Here is a 14,439-nt window from a genome sequence, read left to right as displayed (position 1 = left end):
ACTGGAATCTCATATGGACTTTAAGCTGTGTCTTTCCTACATATAATATATTGTTCTGTGGTATTTTATTATCAGACTCGTCATGAAATGCTCTTCCTTACACAGGGCTCCTGCTCTCAGCAGTACTGTGAGCGACTCGCTCGCAGGCCGAGACCTGAATCCACACCCTTCCACCTCTTCGGTTCAAGAGCTCAGGTCAGCCAACCTTCGCTTACACTCTTATATTTGTTTCCTGTTGGGTACTGCTGGGATATACAACAGGTAGCTATACTGTATGTAGAAAACAGTGATTGTTTAAATTTCAGAAGTTGTACCCCTGAATGCACACCTCCAGTACCAGCTGTGGCTTCCTGGCAGAACAAGCCTGCGAGCAGGAAGGTGGCGGACTTCACCCCTTCTTCTGAGTGGAAGTATGTGAAATGATGGCCTGCAAGGGGGCAAACTTTACTATTTTGTAACTATTTTTGACCAAAAATAAAAAAATTTTAGGAAAAACATATTCAGGTAACATAGCTTATTAAGTATAAGGCATCAATAATTACCTTTTAATTATTATATATATCTGTTATTTAAATACAAATATGTAGATAAATAATCTTTTGCAACATGTTACTACTTTGCAGGTGTTTATGAAGATTATTGTTATTATTATAATATGCACTTTAAATTTGCATTTTTTTTTTTACAGTAATGCCATGTTTTTTTTATTTTTATGACATTACAGAACTAAAATTTTAAAATCAAATGTTTGTATGTATTATTTTTATTACCAATAAAATAGAAACATTTTAAAGTGCAGTAAAAAATGACTATATGACTATAAAGCTTTGCTATAAAGCTTTTCTTGGTGATGAAAACAGACTTTCCCGCGGTGCCTTGTACTTTTTTGGATTTTGTATTCATCAGGTGACTCGGGATTAGACATTTTTCTGTATACATCCATGGTAACCACAGCAATTGAGGCTATAACACATATATTAGTTGACAAAATAATGAAATACTATACTGTATATTTAGTGTATAGGCTTCATATTATTAAAACCGGAGAATGTTTAAGAGAATGCTCAGATTTGCTTTCATTGATTCTTTTATATGGCACAGTCTTTTGATGAAATTTAAAAAGCTGAATTAACATGACTGTGGGAGCTCCATATATTGTATATATTTTGTACATATTTTGTAGGGAAAAAAGTGGCAGAGCTTGATTTCCCGTGTATTCCCAGAGCTCTGCCATTTAACATGTTCAGAGAAAATGCAACTCCAGATTTCAGTCGGCAATAAGATCAGGTCTCTGTGATGTCTGCTGTTTTTTACCTTTTTAAAATAAACTGAAAGGTTTTTGGATTTATCGTTGACATTTTTATAATGCATACAATCCAGCGGTTTGCAGAATAGCTCTTAAATCTATACATAGACCTGTAGATTTTATAGCTTTGCAGTGTTTTTTCTCCACTTATGAACACGGCTATGAATTTTTATACCTTTGTGAAGTAACGTCTGCAGACTGTGCTAACAAATCAAACACTTTAGGTCTCACTGCTGCCTCAACTCCCTTTTTACAGCCAGACACGCGTGCTTTTGTCCACCAGCACAGAGACTCTATTGTTGCCTGTCTCACTTAAGCATTTGGATTGTGAACAGTTAAAAATTAGAGGACTGCTGGATTGTTAAAGCAAAGAATGATGATGTTTTCATGCCACAGTAACCATTTTTACATTTCAGGGCCCTCACCTCCACCACAGCCTCATCCTCCTCTATTCCACTGACTGGAGACCAGCAAACTGATGCTGACATCTTGGCTTTTATCAGGGCCAGGCAGAATCTCCTCAGCAGGACAGGTGACACACACGCGCACACACACACACCACACACACACACACACACACACACACACACACACACACCCCTTGAGCACAGTATGCATTGTGCATTCAACACCGCCCTCTGTTGGTTTTTCAGGAATTAGAAGTTAGTTTAAAATATATCAAACTGAGTACATATAGAATAAATCCATGATTCCTGTTATTTATTTAGTACTGTTTCTTCTGTCTCACGCATGCACGTTTGTTTCTTTTCTGCTCTCTCTCCTCTCCTTTGCCTTTTGTGTAGCTCCTTGCTTTGACTGGAAAGCAGACTTGGGTGACTTGTGGTTTGTCACTTGATAGCCACAGCAAGTGAGGTCATGTGAAGAGACAAAACACTGGCCAAACATGCAGACAGAAAAAAAACTTTCATTCTTTGTCTTTATGAAATGACAAAGCAGACCATCTGTTACATATAAATAGCGTAATCCAGCGCCAACATAAAAGTGGAAGCAACAAGTCTCTTTCAGAAAGAGACTAGGATATGAGAGAAGGCTAGAGTAAAGAAAGCTAGGAAGAAAGAGAGCAAGTGAGAATGAAAGGAAAAAAAAACAAAAGAAACTTAAGCAATTAGTTAGACTAAACCACTGGTACATTCATATTTATAAGGCTTTGCTTACCTGGCTTATATTTTACTTCCTGACGTACATTTACCTCAAAAGTTTTGGAAGTTATTGTTTTCTGTCCCAAGAGTCATTCATTTTCTGTGTCTTTTATTACTTGTGTATTTGACACACTTATTTGTGTGTGTGTGTGTGTGTGTGTGTGTGTGTGTGTGTGTGTGTGTGTGTGTGTGTGTGTGTGTGTGTGTGTGTGTGTGTGTGTGTGTGTGTGTGTGTGTGTGTGTTATTACTCTTGATTGTACTTCTGTCTGTCTTGGCCATCTCTCATATTATCCTGGGTAAATAAAAGCTTTATAACTCTTTATTTAGTTATAAAATAACTTATTTTGGGGGGTTTTCGCTAACTATTTTCTTTCTTGTGTGCTTGCTTTTTCTTTTCTCCACTTTATCTTGGCACTACCCATGTAGATCAACTTTGTTTCAAACAGGAAACAACATATGCCTCTTCAAAACAGCTTCTAAGGCACTAGTGCATTCTGGGAAGTGTAGTAACCCTAGCAAATGCACATGAACGTCATCATTTAATCAGTTATTGCTGTTGCTTGGATGACTAAATATTTTTTTGGGGGGGGGGCTCTGCTTTTATGTATTTCAGGAAAGCATCAGTGAGGTGAAGTTGAACCTCCACATCTGCCAGGTGAAAGAATGACCCAGTATGTGTGTGTTAGGCTTCTCCCAAAAACAAAACACACACACACACACACAAACACAGCTGCTCTGATATGCATACACTCAGTTAATGACTTCCTACTGAAGATGATGTGGAAATCACAGCCTGCACTGACTGATATGAACAAATGTTTTCTCAAGATATCAGAAGAAGGAGCGGCCATTCAGAAGCCGCTGGCTTCAGTTTGTGGATGTAATTCATAATTATTTAAATGATGCAGACACAAATGAATTTTTCCATCTGATTTCAGTTTATTCAAAAGTCCGTAAAAGTATGCAATAGATCTACAGGATATTTTTTGTTATTTAATTTGTACAAAACAATGAAGCAAGTAAAAGAACTGTGAGATGCTATAATACATATTACTGTTGTACTTACTTCTGTGTTTATTGTTTTCTGTATTAGGTTCAAACTCTCCCCGCTGTGATTTAAAGTCCACAAGTCATAGCTGTTGATGCGCAAAGTTGATTTCCTTCATCTGATAATAATAAAACGAAATCTCTTTTCAAGAGCTCTTCCTCACTGTCTTGCAGGTAATGTGTTATAGGGGTAACTGTGGCTTACTTTACTGTCGAGTTTTACTGGTGGTTAATATATCTGTGTGAGCACAGGCCATATATTAATGTCAGCCTTTGGTTCCTGTTTTGGTGGTCATCACCATCTTCATCATCTGTTTTTTAAAGCCAGAAGTGACCAAATTTGGACGAAATGGTGGAGTGCTAATTTATCAGCTGGTGAGCTGCATCCACAAACTGCATAGGTCAGGAATCCTCACATCCAGCCCTCGAGAGCCGGTGTCTTCCATGTTTTAGATGTGTCTCTGCTTCAACACACCTGAGTCAAATATAAAAGTCATTAACAGGACTCTGGAAAACTGGACTGCATACTGAGGAGATAATTCAGCCATTTGATTCAGGTGTGTTGGATCTAAAATCTCAAGGACTGGATGTGAGTATCCCTGGCAGAGGTCGAATGCACAGACACAGATACGTGCTAATTACATAAAAATAACATCCAAATAAGATATTTGAATTTCACTCATCAAAACTGGAGTGCATGCTTCTTGGATTGCCTATTATTACAATTAATGAGACAGCAAGCCTTATATTTTTTTATTATTATTATTATTTTTAAGGTAAGTATAATAAAAATGTTCCAAAAGGCTTCAAAAGGCTCCAACAGCACCAACGTTTTCTCCAGCCAAGTAGAGAGCTAGCAGCTAAAGCCGCCTGTGTCTGTGCATCCACCTGTCACTCAAAAAAGCTACATCCTGTCATGGTCATGGGCCTTTTGCCCAGTGTTTTGTGTTTTGTTCTTTTGAGGTTCTGTTGAATTTTTTTCTGCGTTCTGAAGTTGAAAACTTAGCAAAGAACCAATTTTAAATTGTATCTTTTTCTCATTTCTGTAGTTGAATCTATGGAAAATGCCAAAGTTAACACAGTTTGGCAGGCATTAGGTAGTATTTTTTCACCAACAAGGTGATTCAGGTGTGGGAGGAGTTCGGTGAGGCTATGGAAAAAGATTTTCGGACGGCACCGAAGTGCAAGTGCAAGTGGGGTCCTGCTGACTTCAACTGAGGCTATAGTTGGGTGTTGGAAGGAATACTTCGAAGACCTCCTTAATCCCACTGACACGCCTTCTGTAGTGGAAGCAGAGTCTGGGGACGAGGGGGACGACTCACCCATCACCGGGGGTGAGGTCACGGAGGTGGTTAAACAACTTCTTGGTGGCAGGGCCCTGGGGTGGGCGAGATTCACCCTGAGTTCCTGAAGGCTCTGGATGTTCTAGGGCCATCTTGGTTGACACGCCTCTGCAACATCGCATGAAGATCTGGGGTGATGCAACTGGATTGGCAGACTGGGGTGGTAGTCCACATCTTTAAGAAGGGAGACCGGAGAGTGTGCTCCAAGGAGTGTGTGATCACACTCCTCAGCCTGCCCGGTAAGGTCTAAGCCAGGGTGCTGGAAAGGAAGGTATAGCCGGCAATAAGTCAGACTCGTTTCCTGTGGGTGTTGGACTCCACCAGAGCTGCCATTTGTCACCGGTTCTGTTCATAATTTTTAATGGACAGAATTTCTAGGCATAGCCAGAAAGCAGCAGAAATGAGTTTCCTTTGAAGTGTGGCTGGCCTCTCTCTTAGAGATAGGGTGAAGAATGCAGCCATTCAGGAGGGGCTCAGAGTAGAGCCACTTCTCCTCCACATCGAGAGGAGCCAGTTGAGGTGGCTCGGGCATCTGACTAGGATGCCTCCTGGGCGCCTCTTGGGTGAGGTGTTCCAGGCATGTCCCACCAGGAGGAGACCCAGGACACGCTGGAGAGATCATGTCTTTCAGCTGGCCTGGGAATGCCTTGGGGTCCCTCCAGATTTGCTGGTGGAGGTGGCTCGAGAGACGGATGCCTGGGCTTCTCTACTTAGGCTTCTGCCCACGTGACCCACCCCCGGATAAGCGGAAGAGGATGGATGGATCTCAGCATGGTATGCAGTGTATCCTTAAAAGATTTGAGGAAGCTGGACAAGTGAAGGAGAAAAGAAGTGTTAGGCCAAAAAATCTATCTAGAGCAGAACAGCATCTGAAAGTGACGCCCTTAAGAAATGGTAAAAGAATCCAGCAAAGACCTGACACAGGACCAGAGAGATGCATCTGGACCTTCAGTTGATTTACCATTTATCATTCACCAAAAATGATCAAAACTGATGGCATTACCAATGCAGAAAAGTACAGTCAGATTTTGATAATCCAATTCCATCTGGAAGGCATCTGGTTGGTAGTGGCTTTTCAGCATTGCACTGATACCAAACACTACCAATGCAGTAAAAGTATACCGTGATAGAAAAACACAAAATACAACATCAGTCATGGATTGGCTGCCCTAGAGCCAGGATCTCAACATTATAGAAGCAGTGTGGCAGCAAACATCCGAAGAAGAGTTTTGAATCTCCTTCAAGAAGCCTGGAGAACTAATCCTGAAGAATTCTTCAAGAAATTAGAATAAAGTTGCCTAAGATAGTTCAGGCTGTGTTGAAGAGTAAATCTGACTGTTGTGCAAATTGTACAATTTCTGTTTTTGCATTATATACTGTATTTGCATGTATGTTTGCACATGTTCCAATAAATCGCTGTACGAAATTCCCAATTTTTGGCACAGCACTATATAAGCTTTGAACCCAGGTTTCTTTACAGCTACCTCTGGCCGAGGTTGTTTGAAAAACAATCAGTGTCTCCATCACCATTAGCTTGTAACCAGTATCTGACTACCTAGCCACCTCAAAGCCATCTGTCCAGACAGGTTTGCATGTCTTTGCATGGCTTTGTTTGACATGTGACAAGCAGCTGCAAGCTTTGCATCCAGGCCGAGTTGCCTCGGAGAAAGGTCCTTTTTCAGTCATGTCATTGCATCTGTTATTCTCTTCAGGGTCAGCAGTCACGTTCATCGCTGGGTCCACAGTGGTCATTTGAATACAGAGAGTCCAGGAACATCTAGAGTACCCCTGCTTGCTTCTGTTACTCTACATCATAGACATTAAATTGGTCTGGTTCTGCGTATCTATAAAGTTAGACATGGAAAAAGTGTTCTGAACAAAAACAACCTGCATTCTTTCTAATGACCACCAGGGGCCATTATAAATAATAAGAAATTTGATTGTACAGAACTGTATGAGAAAACGAGTCTACTGCTCCCCTCATCTATGACTTCTGTAAACACCTTCCTGGTCTCATTACGGTCTTAGACGGTAGTTTTCTTCTAATTAAATTCAACATGATGTTCAGTTTGTAAATTATGGTTAGAGTCAAAAAGTAGGATAAAGCACAATATAATTAAGAATGGGACTGCTTTATAATCATGTTTCTCAGTCAGATCCACCATGTATTATGTGACAGTTGACAAAATTCAAGATGGTAATGGCCTAAATGCCGAACTCTGCTTTGAAACAGGAAAACACTGGGTGACATCAGAGTGATTGGGTCCATCATTTACATGACAGAAACAAAACATAACTAAAACAAAGTAAATATTGGACTTCCGTTTGATTTTCCCCCCGAGATGGCTCCAAATAAATGATAACTGCTGCATGTGTAAATAAACAGAATTCATCATATCAGCTTAATGGTTGATATTTGTGTTGATACTGTGGTTAATGGTGTGTTGATAATTTATTTCCACTGTTACCTGCGTGAATGGAAAACTAAATCATGTTTACATTTCTGCTTAATATTCCTGATATGGCTAGAGTTTAAAGTGGGAGTTGGCAGGTGGGGAAACCCTGCGCTATGGCAGTGGTGGGGTATGGGCTTTTGTACAGGCTGGGATCAGATGACCTGCGCTGCTGCTGTCACTCTGATGTTTACTGCTCTGAATTCTACACTTTATGAGCAGATGTTACATGAGAGAGAGCCCCCACCAATCAGACGATCCACCTGAGAAGAACCTGGTGACACCAGGGAGGAAGAACTCCCTTTCAATAGGAAGACACCTCTGACTGAACCATGCCCTTCCTTGAGCCAGGGGCGTGAGGGTAAATAGAAGAACAAAAAAAGGACCACGGAGAGACCAAGGTTTAAGGTATGATGGGGCCTAATCATTCAGGAGATGCTAATATGGGAGGAAAATGAGCTCTTTTTAGCTCCTGTTAGTGCTCTTGCAGCTCTTAAGACCTTTTTAGAGCACCCTGATTAAAAAATATAGAATTAGGACATTTCCAGTTTATCCAGTCTCGCTGAGGCAACCTTATTTTTGAATGTCTGTCATCTTGCTCTGCTGTCTTCTCTTTTCTCCATCTCTGAGTGAAGTTGTAATTTTGTTTTAGGGCCACTGTGCCTTCAGGTGGACACAGATTGTGATGCAAAGTGCACACGTTAAGAGACAATTTAATGGAGATGAACCACCATTTTATTATAAAATTAGTCTTAGGAATACAGTTCAAAGCGCAGTCATTACAAGAATAAGAGCAGTTTGACAAAGATGACATGAAGTTCAGCTGTTTATATCCATCTTTAGTCCTACGTGAACATAATCTTTTGTTGTAGTTGTGAACTTCAGAAGATATGCATGTGCAACATATATTCAGCTGAAACCTATTAAGTGCAGTACTACCTAGTATGTTTCCGAGTATTAAAGCAATAAATGACAACGCTGAATTAATGAGGCCATGTCACACAACTCTTAACAGTAACTCAGAAGGTGGAAGTAAATCCAAACACTACAAAAAACCCATCTGAGCACTAAAACAGCTTGTGTGTTTGCTGACTGAGCTGTGAAGAGCATGCAGGCAGGTTTAAGGGGATTATACTTTCTGATTTGTATCAGTTCTCAGGAATGAAGGCTGCAGTTTAACAGGATCAGATTTAATTTCTTATTAACTGAGGGTGCTTTTTAATCCTTGGTACTCCACCTAAAAGATCATTTTGAAAGTCCTCAGAGCATCGAGCATGACTTTGGTATCAATGCTTTTCTTCCATTCTTTCAGACATTTTTGAGCACACTAGCTTTACCGTCAGTGAAGGCAAGAAGCTCTCTCTGTCTCCCTTTCTCTCTCTCTCTCTCTGTCTGTCTGGTCATCTTTCATCTCTGTGGTTTATGGCTCCCAATCAAGCGGTTGTCTCTAGGCCTCTCCAAAATATCATCTCCTTCCTCTCCATGTGACCATAAACAGGCCTGGCTCCTGAACGCGATGGAAAACAAATGTCTGATGATCACTCTAGCAGACATCTGCGGCCCAGAAAAATTGAGTGATGGGACTTTAAAGTGTCATTCATTATTGTTTAAACTGCATTTTCTGCACACTTCAGGAATCCAGTCATTTGTGGTACAGGCTTCAAAACCCAGTTCCACATCCTGCTGAAGGACTCTGGTAACAGCACTTTGGGTAAAACATTAACTTTTGTTCTGCTGACAAGATGTTGCTTCCTTATTAGTGGAAACAGTTGGAAGTGTATGTGTGTGTCCAGGTGTCGCTAATGGAGGTGAAGTGAGTTTGATAGTCACCCACGCAACGCATAAATCTACAGCGTTCTGACCAATCAGAGTGAGACTGGATTACCCATCCACTCAGAGCTTCACAAAACATCAGCTTTTTTGCCATTTTGTTGTCTGTTTTGAAGAAGAATGTCACACATTGATCAAGACTTTCTGTCCTTTCTGAACTAAACAACAACAAAAAAAATCTTTGGAGTTTGTGCATCAGCATTGGTATCTTGTCCTTTCTGCTGGTGGCGGGAGGTCGATGGCGAGCTTTCATGTGGTGCGGGTCAGAATGAGCTGGACGGCCCTTTTGGCTCTGGCCCATTTCACCTACCTGCTGGTCGGAGCCACCATCTTCCAGATACTGGAGCGAGAGGCCGAAAACAACAACCGTCACTGCTTCCTGATGGAGAAGTTGAATTTCTTGGCGAATTACACCTGCCTGGATGAAGACGCCTTGGAGCACTTTGTTAAGGTTTGTAATTTATTACATTGTTGGTAACAGCTGCTAAAAGCACCAGTGACCAGTTTCTGCCAGCACTGTGATGGCAAGACAGGCAATTCAAAGTGCTTTACATTAAAGATAAAAGGTACTCACATAAAATGAACAAGATAATACAATGTGAGAGCATTTTGACAGAAAATAGAGTAAAATATGAGTCATTTATTATATTTAAAAAAAAATAAAAGCAAAGGTAAAGTCAGTTTTTTTTTATCATACCTGCTCTGGGATTGAAGATGGAAATGAACTAGTAGGTTGTTTTTGTGCACAGTCCCTGACAAAGAATAAAGCTAATCTTACAAAGTTACATTGCAGTTTAAGAAATTATTCATTGTTTTGGTTCATTAAAGACAGTGGCACACACTTCATTTTTCATTTAAAAGAACTGAGACCTGCACTTCTCGTGGAGTTAAATGGAGTGCGAGAAATGTATAGTCTTAGCCACCAGCGCAGCTGTAGGAGGTCGGGCAGGTCATCCGCTCATCAGAAAGTCAGCGGTTTGATCCCCCAGTCTGACATGTTGAGGGAAATCACAAGCAGGATGCTGAGCCCCATGTTACCTCTGATGCAGTAATACATTATTAGATAACACATAGAATAGCGTGTGTGTGACTGGGTGAATGAGACTTGTAGTAAACTGTACTTGGAGTGCTAATGGGTCTCTGTTTCTGCTCTACAAGCATTTTTGCATCATAACAATGAAACGCTGCAGTCAAAAATGTATCTCAGAGCATATAATCAATTTAAAAATGCAAAGATAGAATCTGCCGTTGTTGAAATTTTATCTTTATCTGATTATGCTGACTATGTTGAACATATGGCAATAACTGACTGTAACCCAACCTAATGAATCATTTAATGCTTTCTGAATGAAAACATTTGCCAGTGTTATTACTGGCTCTCTTTAGTGACATGAGTCATTAAATGTTCAGGTGCATTTAATCCTGATTTTACTACCTGTGTGTGTGTGTGTGTGTGTGTGTGTGTGTGTGTGTGTGTGTGTGTGTGTGTGTGTGTGTGCGTGCGCGCGCGCGTGTCCGTGTGCGCGTGCGTGCGTGTACGAGCAGGTGATTTTATACGCCAGGGAAAATGGAGTAAATCCTTCAGGCAATTTAATCCTGATTTTACTACCTGTGTGTGTGTGTGTGTGTGTGTGTGCGTGCGTGCGTGTCCGTGTGCGTGTGTGCGTGCGTGCGTGTACGAGCAGGTGATTTTATACGCCAGGGAAAATGGAGTAAATCCTTCAGGCAATTCCACAAACCCCAGTAACTGGGACTTCAGCAGCTCCTTCTTTTTTGCAAGCACTGTTGTCACAACTATCGGTGAGTATTTTAATGTTTCAGTTTTCCAGTCTTTGGGAAATGCCTGCACTGACTTAATGGCATCTCCTCATCTGGTTCACAGGATATGGAAACCTCTCCCCAAGCACCGTGTCCGGCCAGGTGTTTTGTGTATTTTACGCTCTCTGTGGGATTCCCTTGAACCTGGCCTTCTTAAAACAGCTGGGAAAGTGTCTCACCATCCACCTGGGGACACTGGAGAAAGGGGTGGTCTCAGTTGTTCCTCACAAGGTAACATAAACTACAGCATGGACTGTAAGGGATCAAATCAGGTCAAATTTGGATTTAAGTGCATTTAAATGTGGTTTGGCCAAAACATGTCAAATCTAGTTTAAAAGCCAAAGAATAAAAATGAGCTTCAAAAATGGTGTTGATGAGGTTCTAATGTGAAGGACCTCATCAGTGGTCACTATTACATACTGTAATAAAGAAAGAAACTCCTAAAAATTGGTCAACTCTGCCCTAAATTAAGCCTTTAAAAGCTCTTTTTACCACACTTTTGCTTTCTACCTGCACTTCTGATATGTGCCCTCACCTTGATCTGCCACTTATCTGCCTAGCATCCACCAGATGGCTGCTGGCCAATCTAGGGATAGGTTTAGGGTTAAGGTTTGGTTAACATTCGCATGTTTTCGTAGATTTTTCACCTTTTTGGAACAACTAAATGGAAAACCTTTTCCAAGCTGTTATGTTATGCCAAAAGGCTTCTTTTAGTTTCTGAAAATCTACCTTTTTTTATGGCTTTAACAAAACTTAACCTCAGTGACCTGGTGGATGTTGAGAGCCAGGCGCCAGGTTTCTGGACCAGTTTCAGGCGCTGAAAGCAAATCCTGGCTTTAATAATTCCCCAAACTAATCGGTTCATTTGTTTATCAAATATCAGGCATTGTAAAAAAAGAAACACACCCATATTTTTTACTCCTGATAACCTGTGTATCTGTGCACAATAATCAAACCTTTTAACCTCTTGCAGCAAGCATTTGAGGCTGTGGCGGTGAGTTTGTTCTTTATCACTGGGACCGTTCTGCTTCTGGCCATCCCGCCTCTGCTGTTCAGTTACGTGGAAGGCTGGACATATGGCGAGGGCTTCTACTTTGCCTTCATTACGCTCAGTACCATTGGCTTTGGAGATTATGTAGTGGGTGAGTAGAGAGAGAGCAAACAAACACTAATGTGGGCCACAGAAGTCACCCTAATAATTTTGATTTTATCCAGTGAACTGTGGAAAGCAATTGAGCATTTACATGTCAGCCTGCATTAAAATTTAATGCATGTTTAGCCTCTGAATGCCTGAATTCTTTCTGATAAGCTCAGTTTTGTCTGAGCTAAGATGGCAATGGCCCAAAACACTCAGCTCAAGGTTTGTTTGTTTTGTTGTCCTTGCAGGCACCAACCCTGGAAAGAACTACATCTTTCTGTACCGCAGTTTTGCAGGTGTTTGGATCGTCTTCGGCCTCGCTTGGCTCGCTCTCATCTTCAACATGGGAGCCAGTATAGTGGAGCACGTGCTTGACCGGACCTACCCAAGCTTCAGGAAGCAAGAGGAGGCAGAGGACACGACATCCACTAAACTGGAAGCCACATCAAAGATCTGACAATGGACTGCAGATAGCACCACATATATATTTAAAATAGACAGAACAGTATAAAACAGATTTCTACCTCATTTAAACCACAGAGTCAATCTTTTAGAATCCCAGTAAGAGAACTGGTGAGCTCAGGTTGTTTTTGTCAAATATGCTCCCTCGCATGCCTCGGGATGTTTTACCAGAACTCGCCACTGATGGCTCCAACCTGAGGGGAAAATATATAAGGTGCACAATCAGGCTGCGCAGCCCGATTAATTTTTGAAAAATGACCAGCATGTCCCTGCTCCCGTTCCTCATCTGAAGCACGGCTTGTGAGCTTTGAAACTGTGGCTTCTTCAACAGTCTTAGCCTTGAGATCGTGTTCTGATCACCAGTGATGATCATCCTCTCAAAATTCAGGTCTGTTCGAGGCAGAAGTCGTAAGTGCACGGTGTAAGTGATCAGGACAGGACTTCCAAGTAAGTAGGTAGACATTTGTGAGGGGCAGATTTAAAATCATCTTCTCCATAATTACAGGCCGGCACAATCAGCTGGTGAAGATTTTCCAAGAACTTAATGCAATGAAGAAAAAAAAACAGAAGTAGGTTTGCAAGACTTCACATGACCCCCGAAGTGGAAGAAAATGGGTGGATGAACAATAAGCACAGAGGATGAGCTTTATCAGTGATAGTCATAAAGCAACAGAAGGAGCTGCTGGAACGAGCGCCCACTCAGCATTGTGGCCTTTCTGAAACAGTCCTTTATAAACATTGTTTCAAAAAGCGTTTCTGCTGCAAGTTTGTGTTTGTCATTAATTTGTGTGTGTCTGTGTGTGCGTTTAACTGTGCTCCTGTGAGTCCACCCTTGCATTTGTGTGCTCATGGAAAATTGAGAGTGAAGTGAAGCTCATGGTGAAGTGAGAGCAGAGGGCTATCTTAGACAAACACATTAATCAAGATGGTGAAGTGAGCTGTAAAAAAGGAGGACGGCTTTCACCTGTCACACTTTTCTTCTTGTTTAAAATCCATCCAACACTGTTTAATATATTACTCAGCAAGGGAAAAGTATGACTACCCTGTCTATTTTTATTTAACAATAGTGTCTTCAAGCTGACCATTCCTACTGTTTAATTAGGATTATTGATTAATACTAGCGAACAACTTCTGTGTGATTTTTGTCTTGGTTGGGCACATCTGGGAAGTTCTAAATGTCATGAATGCAATCTTAATATAATCCTGTGGAAGACTTGTCATGAATTTGGGGAATTAAACATAATTTTATCTCTTTTTTTTTTTTTCTTTTTTTTTTGGTAACAGGTAAGAAATCATATGACCAATCAGTCAGGTGACTGCTGAAAAAAGATCCCCATTTGTAATAAAGAGTTACATAAAAAAGTATGTTTTTTTTCACTGAGTAAATATATTGATGAGAAGAGCTCATCAAACACAGGAAACTATACGCTCAATTCAGTGATTAGGTTCGGTACATGTAAATAAATGGCAGATTATGAGCACTGAGTTTCTGGTTTCATTCCAGGATTAATCTGATGAACCTTAACTGAAAACTGGATATTAATAAAGTCATGTCTCTACCACCCACTACATATAAACAACGGCAGCACAACGACATCACATGACAGTATAACAAAACACTGTGGGGAGGGGAGGAGCAAAGTGCTCTGTGCTGTGACAGGAGCGACACTTAGACAGTCAGCTCGCATCTTTGATGAAACCGCAGCACTGCATACAGGAGAGAAACTGAAGCCAAAGTATCGATCTCATCACCCTGATATTGATCAATACCAATACCAACGTTGGCATCCATATTATCGATATCAGGATCAATCTGCCCACCACTAGCTCAATGTACTAATGGCGGAGAAACAACTTACTTACTTCTCTGCTGTTACCATT

General features: G+C 41.0%; 2 protein-coding genes across 6 annotated transcripts in view; both read left to right on the top strand.

Annotated features, from left to right (window-relative positions):
• Positions 1–3,635, top strand: part of kif6 (kinesin family member 6) — a 77,912-nt gene extending 74,277 nt beyond the window's left edge. For 4 of the 5 annotated variants that reach the window (XM_030719079.1, XM_030719080.1, XM_030719078.1 and 1 more), the window contains 4 exons: positions 106–195; positions 306–410; positions 1,723–1,838; positions 3,081–3,477. In XM_030719079.1, coding sequence (XP_030574939.1) covers positions 106–195; positions 306–410; positions 1,723–1,838; positions 3,081–3,094 — 325 coding nt within the window. In that variant the 3' untranslated portion in view covers positions 3,095–3,477. Of the gene's footprint in view, positions 1–105; positions 196–305; positions 411–1,722; positions 1,839–3,080; positions 3,478–3,560 lie in introns of those variants that run through there. The other variant, XM_030719077.1, reaches the window with a different exon arrangement.
• Positions 3,636–9,378: 5,743 nt separating this feature from the next.
• On the top strand, positions 9,379–12,553 carry LOC115772969 (potassium channel subfamily K member 16-like). The gene is made up of 5 exons (XM_030719437.1): positions 9,379–9,591; positions 10,826–10,940; positions 11,023–11,189; positions 11,932–12,100; positions 12,345–12,553. The coding sequence occupies exons 1-5, from the start codon at positions 9,379–9,381 to the stop codon at positions 12,551–12,553; spliced, it is 873 nt and encodes a 290-aa protein (XP_030575297.1).
• The last annotated feature ends 1,886 nt before the right edge of the window (positions 12,554–14,439 follow it).

Source organism: Archocentrus centrarchus, chromosome 22 (genome assembly GCF_007364275.1).
Source record: "Archocentrus centrarchus isolate MPI-CPG fArcCen1 chromosome 22, fArcCen1, whole genome shotgun sequence".
Lineage (NCBI taxonomy): Eukaryota > Metazoa > Chordata > Actinopteri > Cichliformes > Cichlidae > Archocentrus > Archocentrus centrarchus.
The sequence above is the reverse complement of the archived record's forward strand: the minus strand, read 5'-3'. Positions and strand labels throughout refer to the sequence as shown.